This window comes from Theropithecus gelada, chromosome 1 (assembly GCF_003255815.1).
Source record: "Theropithecus gelada isolate Dixy chromosome 1, Tgel_1.0, whole genome shotgun sequence".
NCBI classification, from domain to species: domain Eukaryota; kingdom Metazoa; phylum Chordata; class Mammalia; order Primates; family Cercopithecidae; genus Theropithecus; species Theropithecus gelada.
The window spans coordinates 94,742,665-94,761,176 of NC_037668.1; the positions used below are offsets into that span (position 1 = coordinate 94,742,665).

The 18,512-nt window shown below is 36.0% G+C and overlaps 1 protein-coding gene across 1 annotated transcript in view; it reads right to left on the minus strand.

Moving 5' to 3' along the window:
* Window positions 1–18,512, minus strand: part of WDR78 (WD repeat domain 78) — a 105,532-nt gene that overhangs the window by 73,657 nt on the left and 13,363 nt on the right. The window contains 2 exon segments of the mRNA XM_025393022.1: window positions 833–1,017; window positions 13,043–13,217. Coding sequence (XP_025248807.1) covers window positions 833–1,017; window positions 13,043–13,217 — 360 coding nt within the window.

Consider the following 18,512-nt stretch of genomic DNA (forward strand, 5'->3'; position numbering starts at 1 on the left):
GAAACCTGAAGAAAAATGTCTAATGGGAATTTGAAATTAATTGTATGTGATTTTAATCCCATCTTTTGGTTGCTCAGGAAGTCTTGAGTGAAATACATGTATTTTCCACAAATGTTTTGTTGTGAGTATATGGGAACTCTTAAGACATTAAGAACTCTGCATTTAATTTAAAACATGAGAGGAATGTAGAGATGGAACATTAGGATGATAATTAAAACTTTGGTGGCTCATGCCTGTAATCCCAGCATTTGGGGAGGCCTAGGCGGGTGGATCACCTGAGGTCAGGAGTTCGAGACCAGTCTGGTTAACATGCTGACACCCCGTCTCTATTAAAAATACAAAAAATTAGCCAGGCATGGTGGGGGGACACCTGTAATCCCAGCTACTCAGGAGGCTGAGGCAGGAGAATAGCTTGAACCCAGGAGGTGGAGGTTCCAGTGAGCCCAGATGGCACCACTGTACTCCAGCTTGGGTAACAAGAGTGAAACTTGTCAAAAAAAAAAAAAAGGAAAGAAAAGGAAAAGGAAAAGGAAAGAAAGGAAAGGAAGAAGGAAGGAAGGAAGGGAAAGAAAAGAAAAGAAAGAAAGAGAAAGAAAGAGAAAGAAAGAAAGAGAGAGAGAGAGAAAGAAAGAAAAAGAAAGAAAGAAAGAAAGAAAGAAAGAAAGAAAGAAAGAAAGAAAGAAAGAAAAAGAAAGAAAGAAAGAGAAAGAAAGAAAGAGAGAGAAAGATTGGGAGACTGGAGACAACTGATATCTAAGATACATATGTGCAATTTAAATGGAAAGGCAATATATATGATAGAAAAAAGGAACTATATAATAGTATACTCTACCTTGTAAACTGCCCTAACATACTAGGATTTATTGTATTCTGATAAAGGCTATGGGAAGATATAAATTCTGGTCCAAGTGATCCTTCTTGTGATGTCAAGAGTTTATTTGGCTTTGCTGTACCAGTAAGTGGATCTGGATGGTAAAGAGGTCGAGGAGTAACATCAGTTCCATTTATGTCAAACACCTGTTAAAAATGGTTATTTAAAATGAAGTAACTAAAAAAGACAGGGCTTCTAAACAACAACTGCTAGAAAATAGAAACAAATATGGTAGAAAAAAGATAAGCATAATGTTCCTACAATAGGATAAACATGAAAAATTGGATGCTTTAAAATGTCATGCTTAGAAAGTTTCTTAACTATGCAAAAACTTTCTTAAAATATTATTTGTGTTTTATCTACATATAATTAATATATATTAACTTTTGGAAAATCAGAAAGGTGGAAAGATAATTCATCCAGATTGTTAATATTTTGGTGCATGTAAATTGTTATGTACACGTTTTAAAGAAAACTCACTATTTTTCACTTAACATTTCATTAATAGGCATTTCCCTAGTTATTATATGCTTTTGGTTTATAGTTCTGCACCACAAAATGATTCAGTCAACAATGGATCACATATATGACAGTGGTACCATAACATTATAACAGAACTGTATCACCTAGTGACATCACAGTCATCATAATGTCATAGCACAACACATTACTCACGAATCTGTAAGTGATGCTCATATAAACAAACCTACTGCACTGCCAGTCATATAAAAGTATAGCAATACAATTATGCATAGTAAATATTTGATAATAATAAATTATGCTTCTGGTTTATGTGCTTACTAAACTTTTTATTATTTTAGAGTGTACTCCTTTCATTTATTAAAAAAAAATAGTTAACTGTAAAACAGCCTCGATCAGGTCCTTCAGTGGGTACTCTAGAAGACGACATTGTTAAAAGAGATGACAGCTCTATGCATATTACTGCCCCAAAAAAACCTTCCAGTGAGACAAAATGTGGAGGCAGAAAACAGTGATATTGATACAGTCGAACTCCTTTTATATATTTATTCCCATTTTGATTTCCGTTTGGAGGGGGAGAATTTCCTATTCAAGTCCTTTGCACACATTGTATTGAGACTTTTTTATTATTGGTAACGGATGAGTCCTTTCAGTTGTATGAGCTGCGAATGTCTTCTTTCACTCTGTGGCTTCATTTTCTTTATGGTATATTTGATGAATATGAGCTTTTTTAACGTAGTCAAATGTATCATGTTTTCCATTATGGGTTGTGCTTTAGATGTCTACTTTAAAAAAACATATCCAGCCCTGAAGTCCTATATGTTGCTTTTCATATTTAAGTATATAATATACCCACAATTAATTTTATATATAGGATAAGAAAGAAAGCCAATATATTTTTGTTTCATAAGAACACCCAATTGTCTCAACAAGAGTTTTTGAAAATCCTATCCTTTCCCCATTACTCTGCAGTTCACATTTATTATAAAATAAGTGTTTATATGTATTCAGGTCATGCGAAGGCTCTCTAATTTGCTAATATTATGTGTTTTATTAAGCCTGGTATCTAGGAAAGCAAGTGCTTCCACTGAGTTTTTATGCAAGTATCTTGGCTATTTTTAGCCTCTAGCATTTCCATATAAATTTTAGAATTATCTTGAAAAGTTTCTGGAAAAAAAAAAAACTTTAAAACTTGAGATTTTGATTAAAATTGCAAAGAATCTATAAATCAAAATTTAGGATAATTGATCTTAAAATATTGTTTTCTATGCACAGATGTCTATATCTCCTTTTGTTTTGGTCCTCTTTAATGTCTTCCAATAAACTTCTATGGTTTAGAAATATTGGTATATGCATCTTTTGTTATATTTTTCCACAAGTGCTTAATAAATCTTAGTGCTATTATAAATTGTATCATTTTAAAATGTCTAATTTCTGGATGGGCACAATGGCTCAATCCCTGTAATCCCAGCGCTCTGGGAGGTCAAGGCAGAAGGACTGCTTGAGGCTGGGAGTTCGAGACCAGCCTGGACAACACAGCAGAATCTCGTCTTTACCAAAAATTTGAGAAAATTAGCTGGGAATGGTGGCACACACCTGTAGCCCATGCCACATGGGAGGTTAAGGCAAGAGGATTGCTCAAGCCCAGGAATTTGAGGATATAGTGAGCTATGATTGTGCCACCACACTTTCAGTCTGCACGATCAGAGCAAGACTCATCTCTAAAAAATTTTTTTTTCAAATAAAAAAAATCTAATTGTTGAACTATTTGTTGCTAGTAAATATTCAATCCACAAATATTCAATGTTTTCTTTCTTCCTTTCCAATTCTTATACATCCCATTTCATTTTCTCACCAATTTGAACTGACTTCCAAGAATGTTGGATTAAAGGGGGCTCTTTTTTGAAATGCTTCACCATTTGATATGATCACTACTGTAGGATTTTATAGGTAGCCTAAATAAGATTTTTAAAGTTCCTTGTGATTCTCAGTTTCGTAAGAATTTTTAAAATCATGAATATTAAATGTTATCAGATACTTTGTCTATATTGAAATGATCACATGCTTTTTTACCACATTAAGCTGTTAATGTGGTAAATTACACTAAGGGTTTTTAAATGTTAAACCAATCTTGATTTCTTGACACAGACCAAGCTTCCTTATGACGTATTAGGCATTTTTTTGTTGTTGTTGTTACTGAACTTTATTGAATAATATTTTATTGAGGATTTCTCTATGCTTGCAAATGAAATTGGAATATAATATTTGTTTCTCATACTGTATTCAGGTTTTAATATCAAGGTAATGCTAGCCTCATAAAATGAGTTCTGGAATATACCCACTTTCAGTGTTCTGTTTTCATCTATGTGTGTTTGACACATACCACAATTGAAGTCATCTGAATCTGGAATTATCTTTTTTTTTTTTTTTTTTTGAGACGGAGTCTCGCTCTGTCGCCCAGGTTGGAGTGCAGTGGCACAATCTCGGCTCATTGCAAGCTCCGCCTCCCGGGTTGACGCCATTCTTCTGCCTCAGCCTTCCGAGTAGCTGGGACTACAGGCGCCTGCCACCACGCCCAGCTAGTTTATTTATTTTTTTTGTATTTTAGTAGAGACAGTGTTAGCCAGGATGGTCTTGATCTCCTGACCTCGTGATCCGCCCGTCTCGGCCTCCCAAAGTGCTGGGATTACAGGTGTGAGTCACCGCGCCCGGCCTGGAATTATCTTTGAAGGAAGGTTTTTAAATCACTCACATAAATTTCTTTAATAGTTTCCAGTTTTCAATTTTTGTTTGTCTGCTTTGCTAAAGTGTAATTTTTTAAAAGGTTTTTTATATTTTACTTAAATTTTCAAAATTCAAAATTGGAATATGATAACATAATATGCATTAATTTGCTTTTTAAATTGCTTTTAATATGTACAATTCAATAGTTTTAAATATATTCACATATATGTGCACTAAAATTAATTTTGGAAACTTTTTACACTTCAAGAAAATACTCTGTGTCCATTATGATCCCTGCTATGGTTTAAGTGTGTGCACCAAAAGTTCATGTGTTGGAAATGTGGTCCCAATGCAGCAGTGTTGAGAGCTTCGACTTTGGGAGGTGACTGTGTAATGAAAGGTTGTCCTCACAAATGGATTAATCCATTCATGGATTAATGGATAAATGGGTTATCAAGGGAGTGGTTTAGTTATCACAAGAGAAGTCTGTTACGAAGGCCAGTTTCCCTCTCTCATAAACTCCCCTCACCATGCGATACCCTGCACCACCTTAGCTCTCTGCAGAGTCCCCACTAGCAACAAGGCCCTAACCAGATGTGGTTCCTTGACCCTGGACATCCTAGCCTCCAGAACTATAAGAAACAATATTCTTTTGTTTATAAAGTACCCAGTATCAGGTATTCATTTACAGAAACAGAAAACAAACTAAAAAAATTAATACCAAGAAGTGGGACTAATAACAAACACCTGAAAATGTAGAAGTGGCTTTGGAACTGAGTAATGGATAGAGGTTAGAAGAACTTGGAGAAGCAGTCTAGAAAAAGGCTGCATTGCCATAAACAGCATTAAGGGTGATTCTGGTGAGGGCTCAGAAGAGCAGACTAAAGAAAGTCTGAATCTTTTTAATTGCTTCAGTGGTTGTGAACAGAATACTGGTAGAATTAGGAACAGTAAAGACTTCTGATGGGGTCTCAGACAGAAATGAGAAATTCTTATTAGAAACTGGAATAAACGCTGTCTTTGTTATAAAGTAGTAAAGAACTTGGCAGAATTTATGGAAGCCAAAATTTCAGCATGACAAACTAGGATACCTGGCAAAAGAAATATTAATATCTAAGCAAAGTGTTCAAGATGCTGCATGGTTGCTTTTGCTTACTTACAGTGAGATTTGAGAACAAAGGGATGAGATTAAAAAAAAAAAATTATAATCAAAAGGGAAGCAAAGCAGAAAGATTTGGAAAAGTCTTAGCCTGGCCATGTAAAGAATGAACCAAGGGTGTGGCCCAGAGACCATTTGCAAAGGAGTTTAGTACAGATGGAAGGAATCATTAAGACAGTGGAAGAAGACTCCAAAAGTGTTTCAACGATTTTCTAGGTGGCTCATCCCAACACAGGCCCAGAGATCTAGGAGGGCAGAATGGTTTCAGGGGACAGGCCCTGAGTGCCCTTCAAGAGCTCACTACCCAGGACTACCTTGCAAGGGTCCCCAAATTTTGGCAAGGAGTCAGCCACCCCAGCTGTGGCACAAGTGACCCCCATTGGGGCTATACCCACTACTCCAGAAGATGTGAATCATAAGCCTTGGCAGCATCCACATGGCATTAATTCTGCAGGCTTACAGAAAGCAAAAGCTGTGGAGGAATTAAGATCCATCTTAATTCCAATGGATGTATCAGATGGCCTGGGAGTCTATGCAGAGATTATCACAGGGGCAAAACCACTGCAGAAAGCCCCTAAAGGGTAATGCCTAGTGGAGACATGGGAGCAGGATTGCCACAGGACCCCAGAACTGCAGAGCTATCAGCCTGCAAAGCCAGCCTGGGAAAGCTGTAGTGTAGACTGACCCCAGCAAAGTCATAGAGTCAGGGATGCCCAAGGCCTTGGGGGCCCAATCCCTGCACCAGTGTGTCCAGAAGGCAGTACATGGAGTCAAAAGATATTATTCTCCAGCTTTAAGGTTTAATGTTTGCTCTGCTGAGTTCAGACTTTTTTGGGACCTATGACTTCTGGCCTATTCTCCCTTTCAGAATGGGAATGTATACCCCATGTCTGTCCAACCATTGTATCTTGGAAGTAAATAGCTTGTTTTGATTTCACAGGCTCACAGGTAAGACTCTGGGCTTTTGAGTTGATGTTGGAATGATTTAAGGCATTGGGGCTATTGGGATGGAATTAATGTGTTTTACATGTGAGAAGGATGTGAATTTGGAGGCCAAAGGCAGAAAGTTATGGTTTAAATGTGTCTCTAAGTTATGCTGGAAACTATTCCTTAATGCAATAGTATTGAGAGGTGGGACTTTTGGGAGGTGACTGGATCAAGGGATTAATCCATTCATGGATGAATGGGTCAGTAGGTTACCAAGGGAGTGGATTAGTTATCATGAGAGGGGTCTGTTATAAAAGCCAGTTTCTCCATCTCTTGTGAGCACTCCTCACCATGTAATATCCTGCTCTACCCCAGGACCCTGCAGAGAGTCCTCCACTAGCAAGGAGATCCTCACCAGATGTGTCCACTTGACCCTGGACTTCTCAGCCTTGAGAAATGTCAGAAATACATTTCTTTGCTTTATAAATTACCCAGTATTGAGCATTCAGTTACATCATAACAACAGAAAACATATTAAGATAGTCCCCTAACACCTCTGCTCCCAGCCCCAGGCCACCACGAGTATCTTCATGTCTCTATAGACTTCCCTATTTGGGAGTTTGATAGTGAATGGAATCATATACTGTGCAGTATTTTGTGACTGGCTTGTCTCACTTAGCATATTTTCAAGATTCATGCATCAGTGCTTCATTCCTTTTTATGGTTGAATAATATTCTATTGTATGGCTATACAACATTTTCTTTAGCCACTTTTCCATTGACAGACATTTGAGTTGTTTCCACCTTTTGTCTACTACGAATAATGCTACTAGAAACATTTGTGTATACCTTTTTGTGTAGAAATATATTTTATTTCTCTTGGGTGTATATACCTAGGAGGAGGATTGCTGGTTCATATGGTAACACTGTTTAACCTCTTGAGGAACTTCCAAACTATTTTACAACATGGCCAATTTATATTCCCACAAGCAGTGTATGAGAGTTCTGCTTTCTTCACTTCTAACACTTGTTATGTTACTCTTTGATTCTAGCCATCTTAGTGGGTATAAAGTGAATATATCATTGTGGGCTTGATTTCGATTTCTCTAACTATGTCCACCATATTTTCATATGTTTTTTGATCATTTGTATGTATTTTCTTAAGAAACGAACATTCAGATTGTATGATCAATATTCAATTATTTGTCTTTATTAATGAATTATAAGAGTTCTTTATATATGATACAAGCTCTTATCAGATACATGTTTCACAAGTATTTTCTATTTCTGTGGGTTATCTTTTCACTCTGTATATGTTTTTGATACAAACATTTAAAAATTTTCGTAAGGTCAAATTTGTCTACTTTTTCTTTTGTTACGTATGCTTTGAGTGTCACATATAAGAAGCCTATGCCAAATCCAAGGTCATAAAAATTTACCCCTATGTTTTCTTCTAAGAGTGTTACAGTTTTAGCTCTTTGAATTAGCTTGAAAATATGAGGTAAGGGTCTAAGTTCATTCTTTTCCAGGTGTCAATCCAGTTATCCTGGCACAATTTGTTCAACAGAATATCCTTTCCCCAGTGAATGATCTCGGCACTCATAAAAAATCAGTTGACTTTAGGTAAATGGGTTTATTTCTGAACTCTCAATTGTATCCCATTGATCTACGTATCTATCTTTGTGCCAACAACAAATTATTTTGATTACTATTGCTTCGTAAATTTTGAAACAGCGAAGTGTGAATCGTCCTACTTTGTTCTTTTTCAGGATGATTTTGGCTCTGCTGGGTCCCCTGTGATCCCATATGGATTTTATTTTATTTTATTTTTGAGACAGTTTTGCTCTTGTTGCCCAGGCTGGAGTGCAATGGTGCAATCTTGGCTCACTGCAACTTCTGCCTCCCAAGTTTAAGCGATTCTACTGTCTCTGCCTCCCAAGTTCAAGCAATTCTCCTGCCTCTGCCTCCCGAGTACCTGGGATTACAGGCATGCGCCACCACACCCGGCTAACTTGGTATTTTTAGTAGAGATGGGGTTTCACCATGTTGTTCAGGGTGGTCTCGAACTCCTGGTCTCAGGTCATCCACCCACCTTGGCTTCCCAAAGTGCTGGGATTACAGGCATGAGCCACTGCTCCTGGCCCCATATGAATTTTAGAATCAGTTGTCAGTTTGTAGAAAAAAGTCAGTTGGAATTCTGATAACAATTGTGTTAAGTTTACAGATCAGTTTGGGGAGTATAACAATCTTAACAATAGTAGGTCTTTTGATCATGACCATGGGATACTTTCCCATTTAATTAGATCTTATTTAATTTCTTTCAATAATGTTTTACAGTTTTCAGAGCATACATTTTGCACTTCTTCTATTACATTTATTCGTAAGTATTTTACTGTTTTTGATGCTATTGAGAAATAAATTATTCTTAATTTTCAAATGGTTCTATGCACACGTCTAGAAATACAATTTATTTGTATATTGATCATGTATCCGGCAACCTTACAAAACTCATTTGCAAGTCCTTATCGTTTTTTAGTGAAATTCCTTATGAGTCTGTATATATAACATCATGTCATCTACAAATAGAGATGTTTTTACCTCTTACTTTCCAACCTGGATGCCTTTTCCTTTTCTTGTCTAATTTCCATGCCTAGAACCTCCACGATAATGCTGAATAGCAATGCAAGGACTTGTCTTGTTCCTGATCATAAGGAGATTAAGTGTGATTAAATATAATGTAAGCTGTGGGGTTTTTGCAAATCCTTTATCAGATTGAGGAAATTCCCTTCTATTCCTAGTTTGTTGCATGTTTATGTCATGAAAAGATGCTGGATTTTTAAAAAATGTCTTTTCTGTCAATTTTGTTGATCTTTTTAAAGAACTAGCTTTCGATTTCATTGATTTTCTCTATTGTTTTTCTATTCAAGATTTCATTAATGTCCACCCAAATATTTTTTATTTCCTTCCTTCTGCTTATTTCATGTTATTTTGTGTTATTCACTCTTTTTTTTTTTTTTCCAGTTTCTTCAGTTGGAAGGGTAAGTTATTTGAGATCTTTCTTCTTTCCAATACAAATGTATATCTATAAATTTCCCTCTAAGCAGTGCTTTAGCTGTATCCCATAAGCTTTGGTATGTTGTGTCTTGATTATCTATCATCTCGGAGTATTTTCTGATTTTCCTTTTAATTTCTTTTATTGATTATTTACATATCACTATCACAATAGTACATTATTTCTATTAGTAAATATTTTTCTAATGTAGATTGTAATTTCATTAATGATGTTTCATTACATTTTAAGGTTGAATATTTCATTGTGTGTATATACCACATTTTGTGTATCCAGTCATTTGTTGATGAGGACTTTAGTTGCTTTCACCTTTTAGCTATTGTGCATAATGCTGATACGAAGATGGTTGTACAAATATCTGTTTGAAACTCTGCTTTTAAGTCTTGATATATACTCCTTCCTGAATCATATAGTAATTCTACTTTTAAGGTTTGGAGGAACCACAATGCTGTTTTTCTTTCCTTTTTTCTTTTGAGACAGGATATAGCTCTGTCATTCAGGCTAGAGTGCAGTAGCACGATCATAGCTCACTGTAGTCTTGAAATTCTGGGTTCAAGTGATTCTCCTGAGCATCTGTGACTACAGGCTCTTGCCACCACACCTAGCTAATTTATTTTTTCATCTTCTTATAGAGATGGGGTCTTGCTATGTTGTTCAGGCTGGCCTCAAACTCCTGACCTCAAGCAATCCTCCTGCCTCAGCCTCCCGAAGTGCTGAGCCTGGCATCAAGTAATCTTCCTGCCTCAGCTTCTCAAAGTGCTGAGATTACAGGTGTGAGCCACCATGCCTGGCCCTACAATACCATTTTTCACAGTGGCCACACCATTTCACAATCCACCAACAGTATGCAAGGGTTTCAATTTCTCCATGTCTTACCAACACTTATTTTAATAGTAGCCGTCATAATGGGTATGAAGTAGTGTCTTACTGTGATTTTGATTTGCATTTCCTAATGCTTAGTGATGCTGAGTATCTTTTCCTGTGTTTGTTGGTTATTTGTGCATCTTCTTTGTAAAAATATCTAATCGAGTTCTTTGCCCATTCTTTTAATTGGGCTGTTTCTTTGTTGTTAATTTGTAGTTATTTACATATTCTGGTTATTAGCACCTAATCAAATATATAATTTGCAAATATTTTCTACCATCCTGTGGGTTTTTTCACTCTGTTAACGTCTTTTGATAGACAGAAGTTTCTAATTTTAATGTAGCCCAATATATATATTTTTTCTTTAGCTGCATATGCTTTTGGTGTCATATGCAAGAAATTGTTGACAAATAATTTCTTTTCCCTGTTTTCCACTAGGAGTTTTATAGAGTTAGCTCTTATTTGGGGTCTTTGATCCATTCTGAGTTTATTTTTGTAGATGGTATAAGGTAAGGATCCAACTTCATTCTTTTTCATGCAGATATCCAGTTGTCCCAACAAGATTTGTTGACAAAACTGTCTTTTTTCCATTGTACAGTCTTGGCTTCTTTGTCAAAACCATTTGACCATATATGTGAAATTTTATTTCTGGGTCATTCCATTCCATTGGTCTATACTGTATGTTTGTCTTTATTCTACTACCACCCTGTTTTGATTACTACAGATTTGTAATAAGTTTTAAAATCAGGAAGTATGAGACTTCCAACTTTGTTCTTCTTATTCAAGATTGTTTGGGCTATTTGCATCTCTTGATATTTCATGTACGTTTTAGGATAGGTTTTTCTACTTCTGAAAAAATATCACTGGGATTTTGGTAGGGAATGTATTGAATCTGTAAGTCACTTAGGTAGTATTGACATCCTAACACTGTTATGCCTTCCAATCTACGAACAAGAAATGTTTTTTCTGTTTACTGGTGTATTCTTTCCTTTCTTTTGTGTTTTGTAGTTTTCAGTATACAAATCTTTGGCCTCTTGGTTAAATTTATCCCTAAGTATTTTATTATTGTTGATGCTATTGTAAATGCAATCTTTTTCTTAATTTCCTTTTTGGAAATTCATTGTTAGGAATGCAACTAATTTGTGTTGTTGATTTTCTATCCTGCAACTTTGCAGAATTCATTTTTTAGTTGTGTGTGTGTCTGTGTAATTTTTACAGTTTTCTATACATAAGATCACATCAGAGAGAACTTTACTTCTTCCTTTCCGATTTGGGTGCCTTTTATTTATTTAATTTGAGACAGAGTGTGGTGCTATCTCTGCTCACTGCAACCTCTGCCTGCCAGTTTCAAGTGATTCTCCTGCCTCAGCCTCCCAAGTAGCTGGGATTACAGGCACCTGCCATGACGGGTGGCTGATTTTTTTGTATTTTTAGTAGAGACAGGGTTTCACCATGTTGGCCAGGAGGGTCTCAAACTCCTGATCTCAAGTGATCCGCCCGCCTTGGCCTCCCAAAGTGCTGGGATTAAAGGCGTGAGCCACCATGCCCACCTGGATGCCTTTTATTTCTTTTTCTTGCCCAATTGCCCTGGCTAGGACTGCCACTACTATGTTGAAGAGAAGTGGTAAAAGCAGGCATCCTTCTTTTGTTCTTGGACCTTAGGAGAGATGCTTTCAGTCTTTCACCATTGGAGAAAATATACATGTATAAGAAATATTTTCGCCATTGGAGAAAATAATTTTTTATATATATAAATAAATGAAATATACTTTATTTGTATACACATGCATATATATTTATATGCGTGTATTCATATATATGTATATGTATATATATACACATAAGTGAAATACATATGTGCAAATATATCATATTTGTTTAATAAAATGAGGGTTTAGTTTTCCACCATTATATATAAAGGTACTATAAACATTCATGTAGTAGTGTTTATACAAACATATACTTTCTTTTCTCTTGGTAAATACCTAGACATGGACTAGCTGGATGATATAGTAGGTATATGTTAACACTTAATAAGTTGACGAATAATTGTTTTCTATTTTCCATGTCTACCAGCCATGTGAGAGTTTTAGTTCCTCCACATACTTGTCAATACTTGATATGATCAGTCTTTTAATTTTAGCCATTCTAATAGCTACGTAGCAGTGTTGTATGGTTTTTAATTAATACTGATCATCTTTTCATGTGCTCCCATGCTATCTGTTTATCTATTCTGGTGAAGTGTTAGCTCAAACATTTTGCTAATTTTTAAAAATTGGGTTGTCTTAATATTGCTTTGAAGGTTGTTTATACATTTTAGTTATAAGTACTTTATCAAAATATGCTTTGTAAATAATTTTCCCCAGTATATCACATTTCTTTGTATTCTGTTATCAATGTCTTTGACAGAGAAAAAGTTTTAATTTTGATGAAGTCCAACTTACAAATTTTATCTTTTATGGACTCTTCTTTTAATGTCCCATCTAAACAAATGCTGAACCCATTCAAAGTTATATATTATATGCTTTTCTGTATATATGTTATCATTTGATTAAAAGTTTAAAAGAGTTAATTCTTAATTATAAATCTTCTAATGAGGCACAATAACTGACTTTATGACAAATAATTTTATATTTTCAAGACTATATTGCTGACAACAATGAAAGATATTGTAACATATATAATTAATACCATAAGCAAATAGTTCTTAAGGTCATGAATAGACTTTTCTCATTCCACTCTAATATTCTTCTTATCAATAACTAGTTATAGAGCCAAGTGTCAGTATTATGTTGTATGGAATAATATGTGGTAGAAATTAACAAAATCTGTTTCAAAATTACAAGTGAGTGATTATCTGAAAGCAGCATATTTTCTATCTTTAACATTTCAATTGAGTTTTTCATGGTGCCATTTTCAGAGAAACTCAGAATTCTAAGAATATTACCTGCATTGTCTTTATACTGAGATTTGTTTTGTCTGCAGTTTTCAATTCAGGTGGAATAAGCACGGTTTTGGACACAGCCATTCTGCTTTGATTTGCACCAGTATATCCTTTCCCTGAAGTTGCTTTCATTGTAGCAAAAAAGCTAATAGACTTCTTTGGTTGTGTGGCAATGTTCCTGTATAAGGAAATTAAAATATAATGCAAAGGATTCAAGATTGAAAAGAAAAATCAACCAACAATAAAAAGCAGACTTTCATTTAAAAACATGTGAACAATCTAAACATATAACAAGAAATAATGATAGCTACTTGAAATCTTATTATGTATAAACATAGTTCTAAAGAGTTGGCACATATTACATCACTTTCTCCTCACAATTCCAAGAGGTTGCTATTAATGTTATTTTATATAAAGTCACAGAGGCTTTAAGGGGAAACATTCCTACAATGGTTGAGATTTGAACCCAGGTAGTCAGATCCTAAGTCCATGCTGACTTCTCTGGGTCTTAGTTTCTTTGCCTGCAAAATGAGGATAATAATAGTACTTAACTTATAGGTTATTATGAGGATTAAAAAAATTAATTTTTGTATTGTGGTTAGGAAGTTCCTGGCACATAGTAAGCACACATGAGTGTGTAGTGCAGTTACATAGGCAGATTTAAAAATGATTAACAAAGCCTGAGAAAGAATAGTGTGTTCCTTCCTGAATTATATACTACTTTTCTTTTCTCTTTTTTTTTTGAGACAGAGTCTCGCTCTGTCACCCTGGCTGGAGTGCAGTGGCGTGATCTCGGCTCAATGCAACCTCCACCTCCTGGGTTCAAGTGATTCTTCTGCCTTAGCCTCCCAAGTAGCTGGGACTACAGGCATGTAGCACCATGCCTGGCTAATTTTTGTATTTTTAGTAAAGATGGGGTTTCACCATGTTTGCCAGGCTGGTCTCAAACTCCTGGTCTCGTGATCTGCCCGCCTCAGCCTCCCAAAGTGCTAGGATTATAGGCATGAGCCACCGTGCCCTTTTTAATAAGAAGAGAAGTTACAATCAAAATATTTATATCCATGAAAAAATATTTTTTCACTTTTGGATTTACCCTGTCAATTCCTTAAGACAAGGACTTACGTTATCATTTTATCCCTTCTAGTACTCTGTAATATGGATTTCTATAAAATGGGGATGATCCTCCCTGACATTATAAAAAAGAAATATGCTGCCAAAGAAAACATTTTAAATAATACATTTACTTTTTAAATCATAAAAAATCAGACAAGAATAAATATGTTTAAATAACGATCAATCCAGTTTTCATATTTTATTTTTCTTCATAGCATTTATCGTTACTTGACATTTTGTTGTTCACCCCTCTAGAGAATGTAAGCATGTTTAGGGCAGGAACTTAGTCTTGTTCACTGCTATATCCCTAGCACCCAGCACAATGCCTAGTATACCATGGGACATTTTAATATTTTAAAAATATATGAGTGAATGAATTCCATTTGTGCACTATTTCAATTTACATTTAAGTATCCTACCCTATTCTCCTTCTGTCTATAAGAACTTAACCCCTAACATCTCTAAAAAAAAAAGTAACAATCATGTAAAAACTCCTTCAAATTATTTTGCCACCTCCTTTAAATTCTTCTCCCACCTCCCACAAACTCACTTACCTCTTTTTTTCCTTTCTCAGTAAGAGTTGCCATTCTTATCTAAGACTAACCTTTTATGTGAACTCTGAAACCTGTCACTGGTGTCTCAGGGACACTTCTCCATCCATAATTCCACGTCTCCTATCTTATTTTTTTCTGTCTTTTCCCTGTGAGCACAAAATTATGCCCCAATCATCTCCTCAACTTAAAAATCCTTCCTTTAACTATGTCTTCCTCTACCTATTACTATATCTCTCCTTCCTTTCACAGTCCAACTTCTTAAAATGTTAGTCAGTAATACTGCCTACTACATGACTCCTCTTTTTGCTCTGTAACTACAATCTAGCTTCACTGTTTCTTCTTCAGCTGACCATTCCTTCTTAAAATTGACTTCTCAGATTCGTTTCTCTCATACCTTAGCCTATTCTTCAACCTCCTTGAGACCTCTAATTTCCTGACCTTTCCATTTCTACCAAATAATCAGAACATTTTAGATTTCTCTTTTCTCTATTAATCTTGAATCCACAATTTATCAATTGAATCACTCTTTTGCCATTACCTTCAACTCTCTCATTCTCTTCCTTCTTAACATTTTGCCCTACTATCCTTACAAAATCTGGTCCTCCCATTCCCTTTTCCTTTGAGCTCCCCTTTTAGATTATGTTTAGGCTCAAATCTTAGTTATGTGATTTCTCACTATATACACTATCCCTGAGTAAATTCCATGGTTTCAATGACCACATGTACTCTACTTTCTTATGGCATTTACTTTTCTCTTCTATCATCCTCTGAAGACTTCATATCCTAAGTCACTGGCTCTATCTCTGATAGCTACTTCTGGCATAATTCTTGAGCATTTCAATGTCCATGAAGGTAATCCTTCAAATACCCTGGCCTCTTATCTCCTTGAAATCTTCTCACATAAATAATTTTACCTGCCTTGCTACTTCAGACACTTACTCCCATAGTCATACATGTGGCTTTTCTCTTTAGTAAGGTCAATCAGCACTTCCTATTTTTCCAGCATACCCTCTCAAACTCCAATCCTTCAACAATCCTTCGACCCTATTATGACCTTCAGGCCCTTGATTCTACCATGCTTTATTCCTGTACCATCTTTCTCATGCCATCTCTTCCCTCTTGAGGTTATGATTAGTTACTTTAATTGATAGTTAATTATTATAATCATTCTTTACTTACATTCTCATCATACCTTTCCCTTCATTTCAGCATACTTGCTGGCAAAACCAAAATCGTGGTTATTTCCAATTATCCTCTTACTTTGAGCCTATACCTGTATATTAACCATGTTTATAGCGTATGTAAATCTGATGCTGTAACATCTGACCTACATGCATGGGTCAAACACATGCCCTATTCTGGAAAACCTGATGCTATGCCTAAGTTACCTTGTCTTGGCCTCCAGCCTCTGTTCTTGCCTTCCATCCTCTTTCCTAAGAGAAGTCCTCCTCCCAGGAATGCACTTGTCAAATGCAAACCAAACAATCAAGAATCCACACCATTATGGGGCTTTCACCCTCTGTGCCACTATACCTGTCCTAATCACCCCATGGCCAAATGTCATACCAAGAGGGGCAGCTCCTGTGCTCCAGAACCCACTGAAATTATTCAAAGTAGCTAATCCTAAAGTTGTCTACACTGCCTCATTACTTCTGGGTAGTACCCTGTGGTGTGGTGGGCCCCCTCTTCCTTGGAGCTGTGAATAACAAACTATTTTTTCAATGGCAATGACTTCCTGATCTATTAGACTAACTATAACCTAAATTTTGTAATAATACACTATATTTTAACTCAACCTGTGCAGCTAAATGAAACTGGAAGAAAAATATCCAACTGTGATGACAGGACTCACTTTAAATTATGGATCATTATTTAAATCAGAGTCCTTAATGTGCCAGCAATCTGTATTTTCTCGGTCCATGTTTTACTACATTCTTTAAGGCTATCTTATACCTTCTCTTTCTTCAAATATGAAAACCTCCTCTCACATTTTCACTCTCAGCCATCTGAATGAGAACACTGAAACAATCTGGTAACTTCTACATGCTCGCACTGTCACATCTATGCACTTACCTATATCTGTGCCTATATTCTCTGTTTCTTTCTTGTTACTCTGAATGAATTCTCTATTATTACAGTTTAGGTCACTCCCTCTACATGCATACTAGATTCCATTTCTTTTCTGCCTACTCAAGGACATTGCTCTAGCAGCTCTCTCTCTGCATCATAAGTTTTTCTCTCTCTATTAGATTATTACCTTCAGCATGTAAACAAACTGTTATTTCTCCCATCTTAAACAAACAAACAAAAAACACTTCTCTTTACTTCATCTGTCTCTCCAGCTATCAATCATTCATGTTTCCTTTAATTATAGCAACCCCTTGGGAAAAATTTCCTATTTATTGTTTCCTCTTCTCTCTCTCTCCACACACACACACACACACACACACACACACACACACACACACACACACAGAGTCTCTCTTGAAAAGTCTGATCAGGCTTTTGCCCTTATCATTCCATCAAAAGGATTATTACCAAGGTCCAATCACCTCCACAATACTAACTTTAATAATGGTCATTTCAAGTGTTTTCATCTTTCTTACCTGCAGCATTTGACCCAGCTGTTCATTCTTTTCTTTTTTTTTTTTTTTCTTTTTTCTTTTTTTTAACTTGGATCGCAGGCCATTCTCTTTGCTTGGTTTTCCTCCTCCCTTTTCTGTGACAATCATCCTTGCACTTCTCTTTTCTATTTACATTCATAGTCTGGGAACTCATCTAATGCCATGATTTAAATGTAATCTATGCAAAAATTATTCCCAAATATATGTATATCTCTAACTAGACCTCTCCTCTATACATCTGCTTGCCTACTAGACACCACTAACTGAAACTTAGCATGTCCAAAACTAAGTTCCTGACATTAACCTCCACCACCACCACCACATCACCCTCACCCCATCCAGCAAATCCACTCCTCTAAAACTCTTCCATATTTTTGTTAAAGGCAACTTTACTCTTCCAGTTGCTTGGGTGAAAAAAAATTTCAAAATACATCTGGAATCCATTCATTTGTCACCACATTTGTTGCTACCATCCTGGTCCAAACACTATCCTATCTCTCTTGGATTACTGCAGTAGCCTTTTGCTTCATCTTCCTACTTAACCTGGATCCCCTGAAGTTTATCCTCCACATAACAACCACAACGACCTTTTAAAAACACATATAAGGGTTGGGCACAGTGACTCATGCCTGTAATCCCAGTACTTTGGAAGATTGAGGCAGGAGGATTGCTCGAGGTCTGGAGTTCAGGGTTATAGTGAGCTATGATTACGCCACTGTACTCCAGCCTGGGCAACAGGGTGAGACCCTGTCTCTAACAAATATAGAAGAATAAGATAAAATAAAATAAAATAAAATAAAATAAAATAAAAATAAAATATGACTACTTGAAATCCTTCATTTACCATCCCATTCAGAATAAAAGCCTAAGTCCTTACTATGACTTTAAAAGTCTTACATGCATACAGCTAGGCCTCTGATTTCATCGTTAGTGATCTCTTCCTTGTTTACCCTGCTTCAGCCACAGTGGCATCTTTTATATTCATGCTGGGCACATTTTCCTATCAAAGACTTGAATTTATGTTTCCTTTGCCTGAAATGCTCTTTCTCATACAGGTACATGCTTAGCATCCTCACTTTCTTTAGGTCGTTAATGAAAAACTACCCTCTCCTCACCTGCCCTAATCACCCCATGGCCAAATACCAGAACAACAGGGGCAGCCCCTGTGCCTCAGGCCTTCCC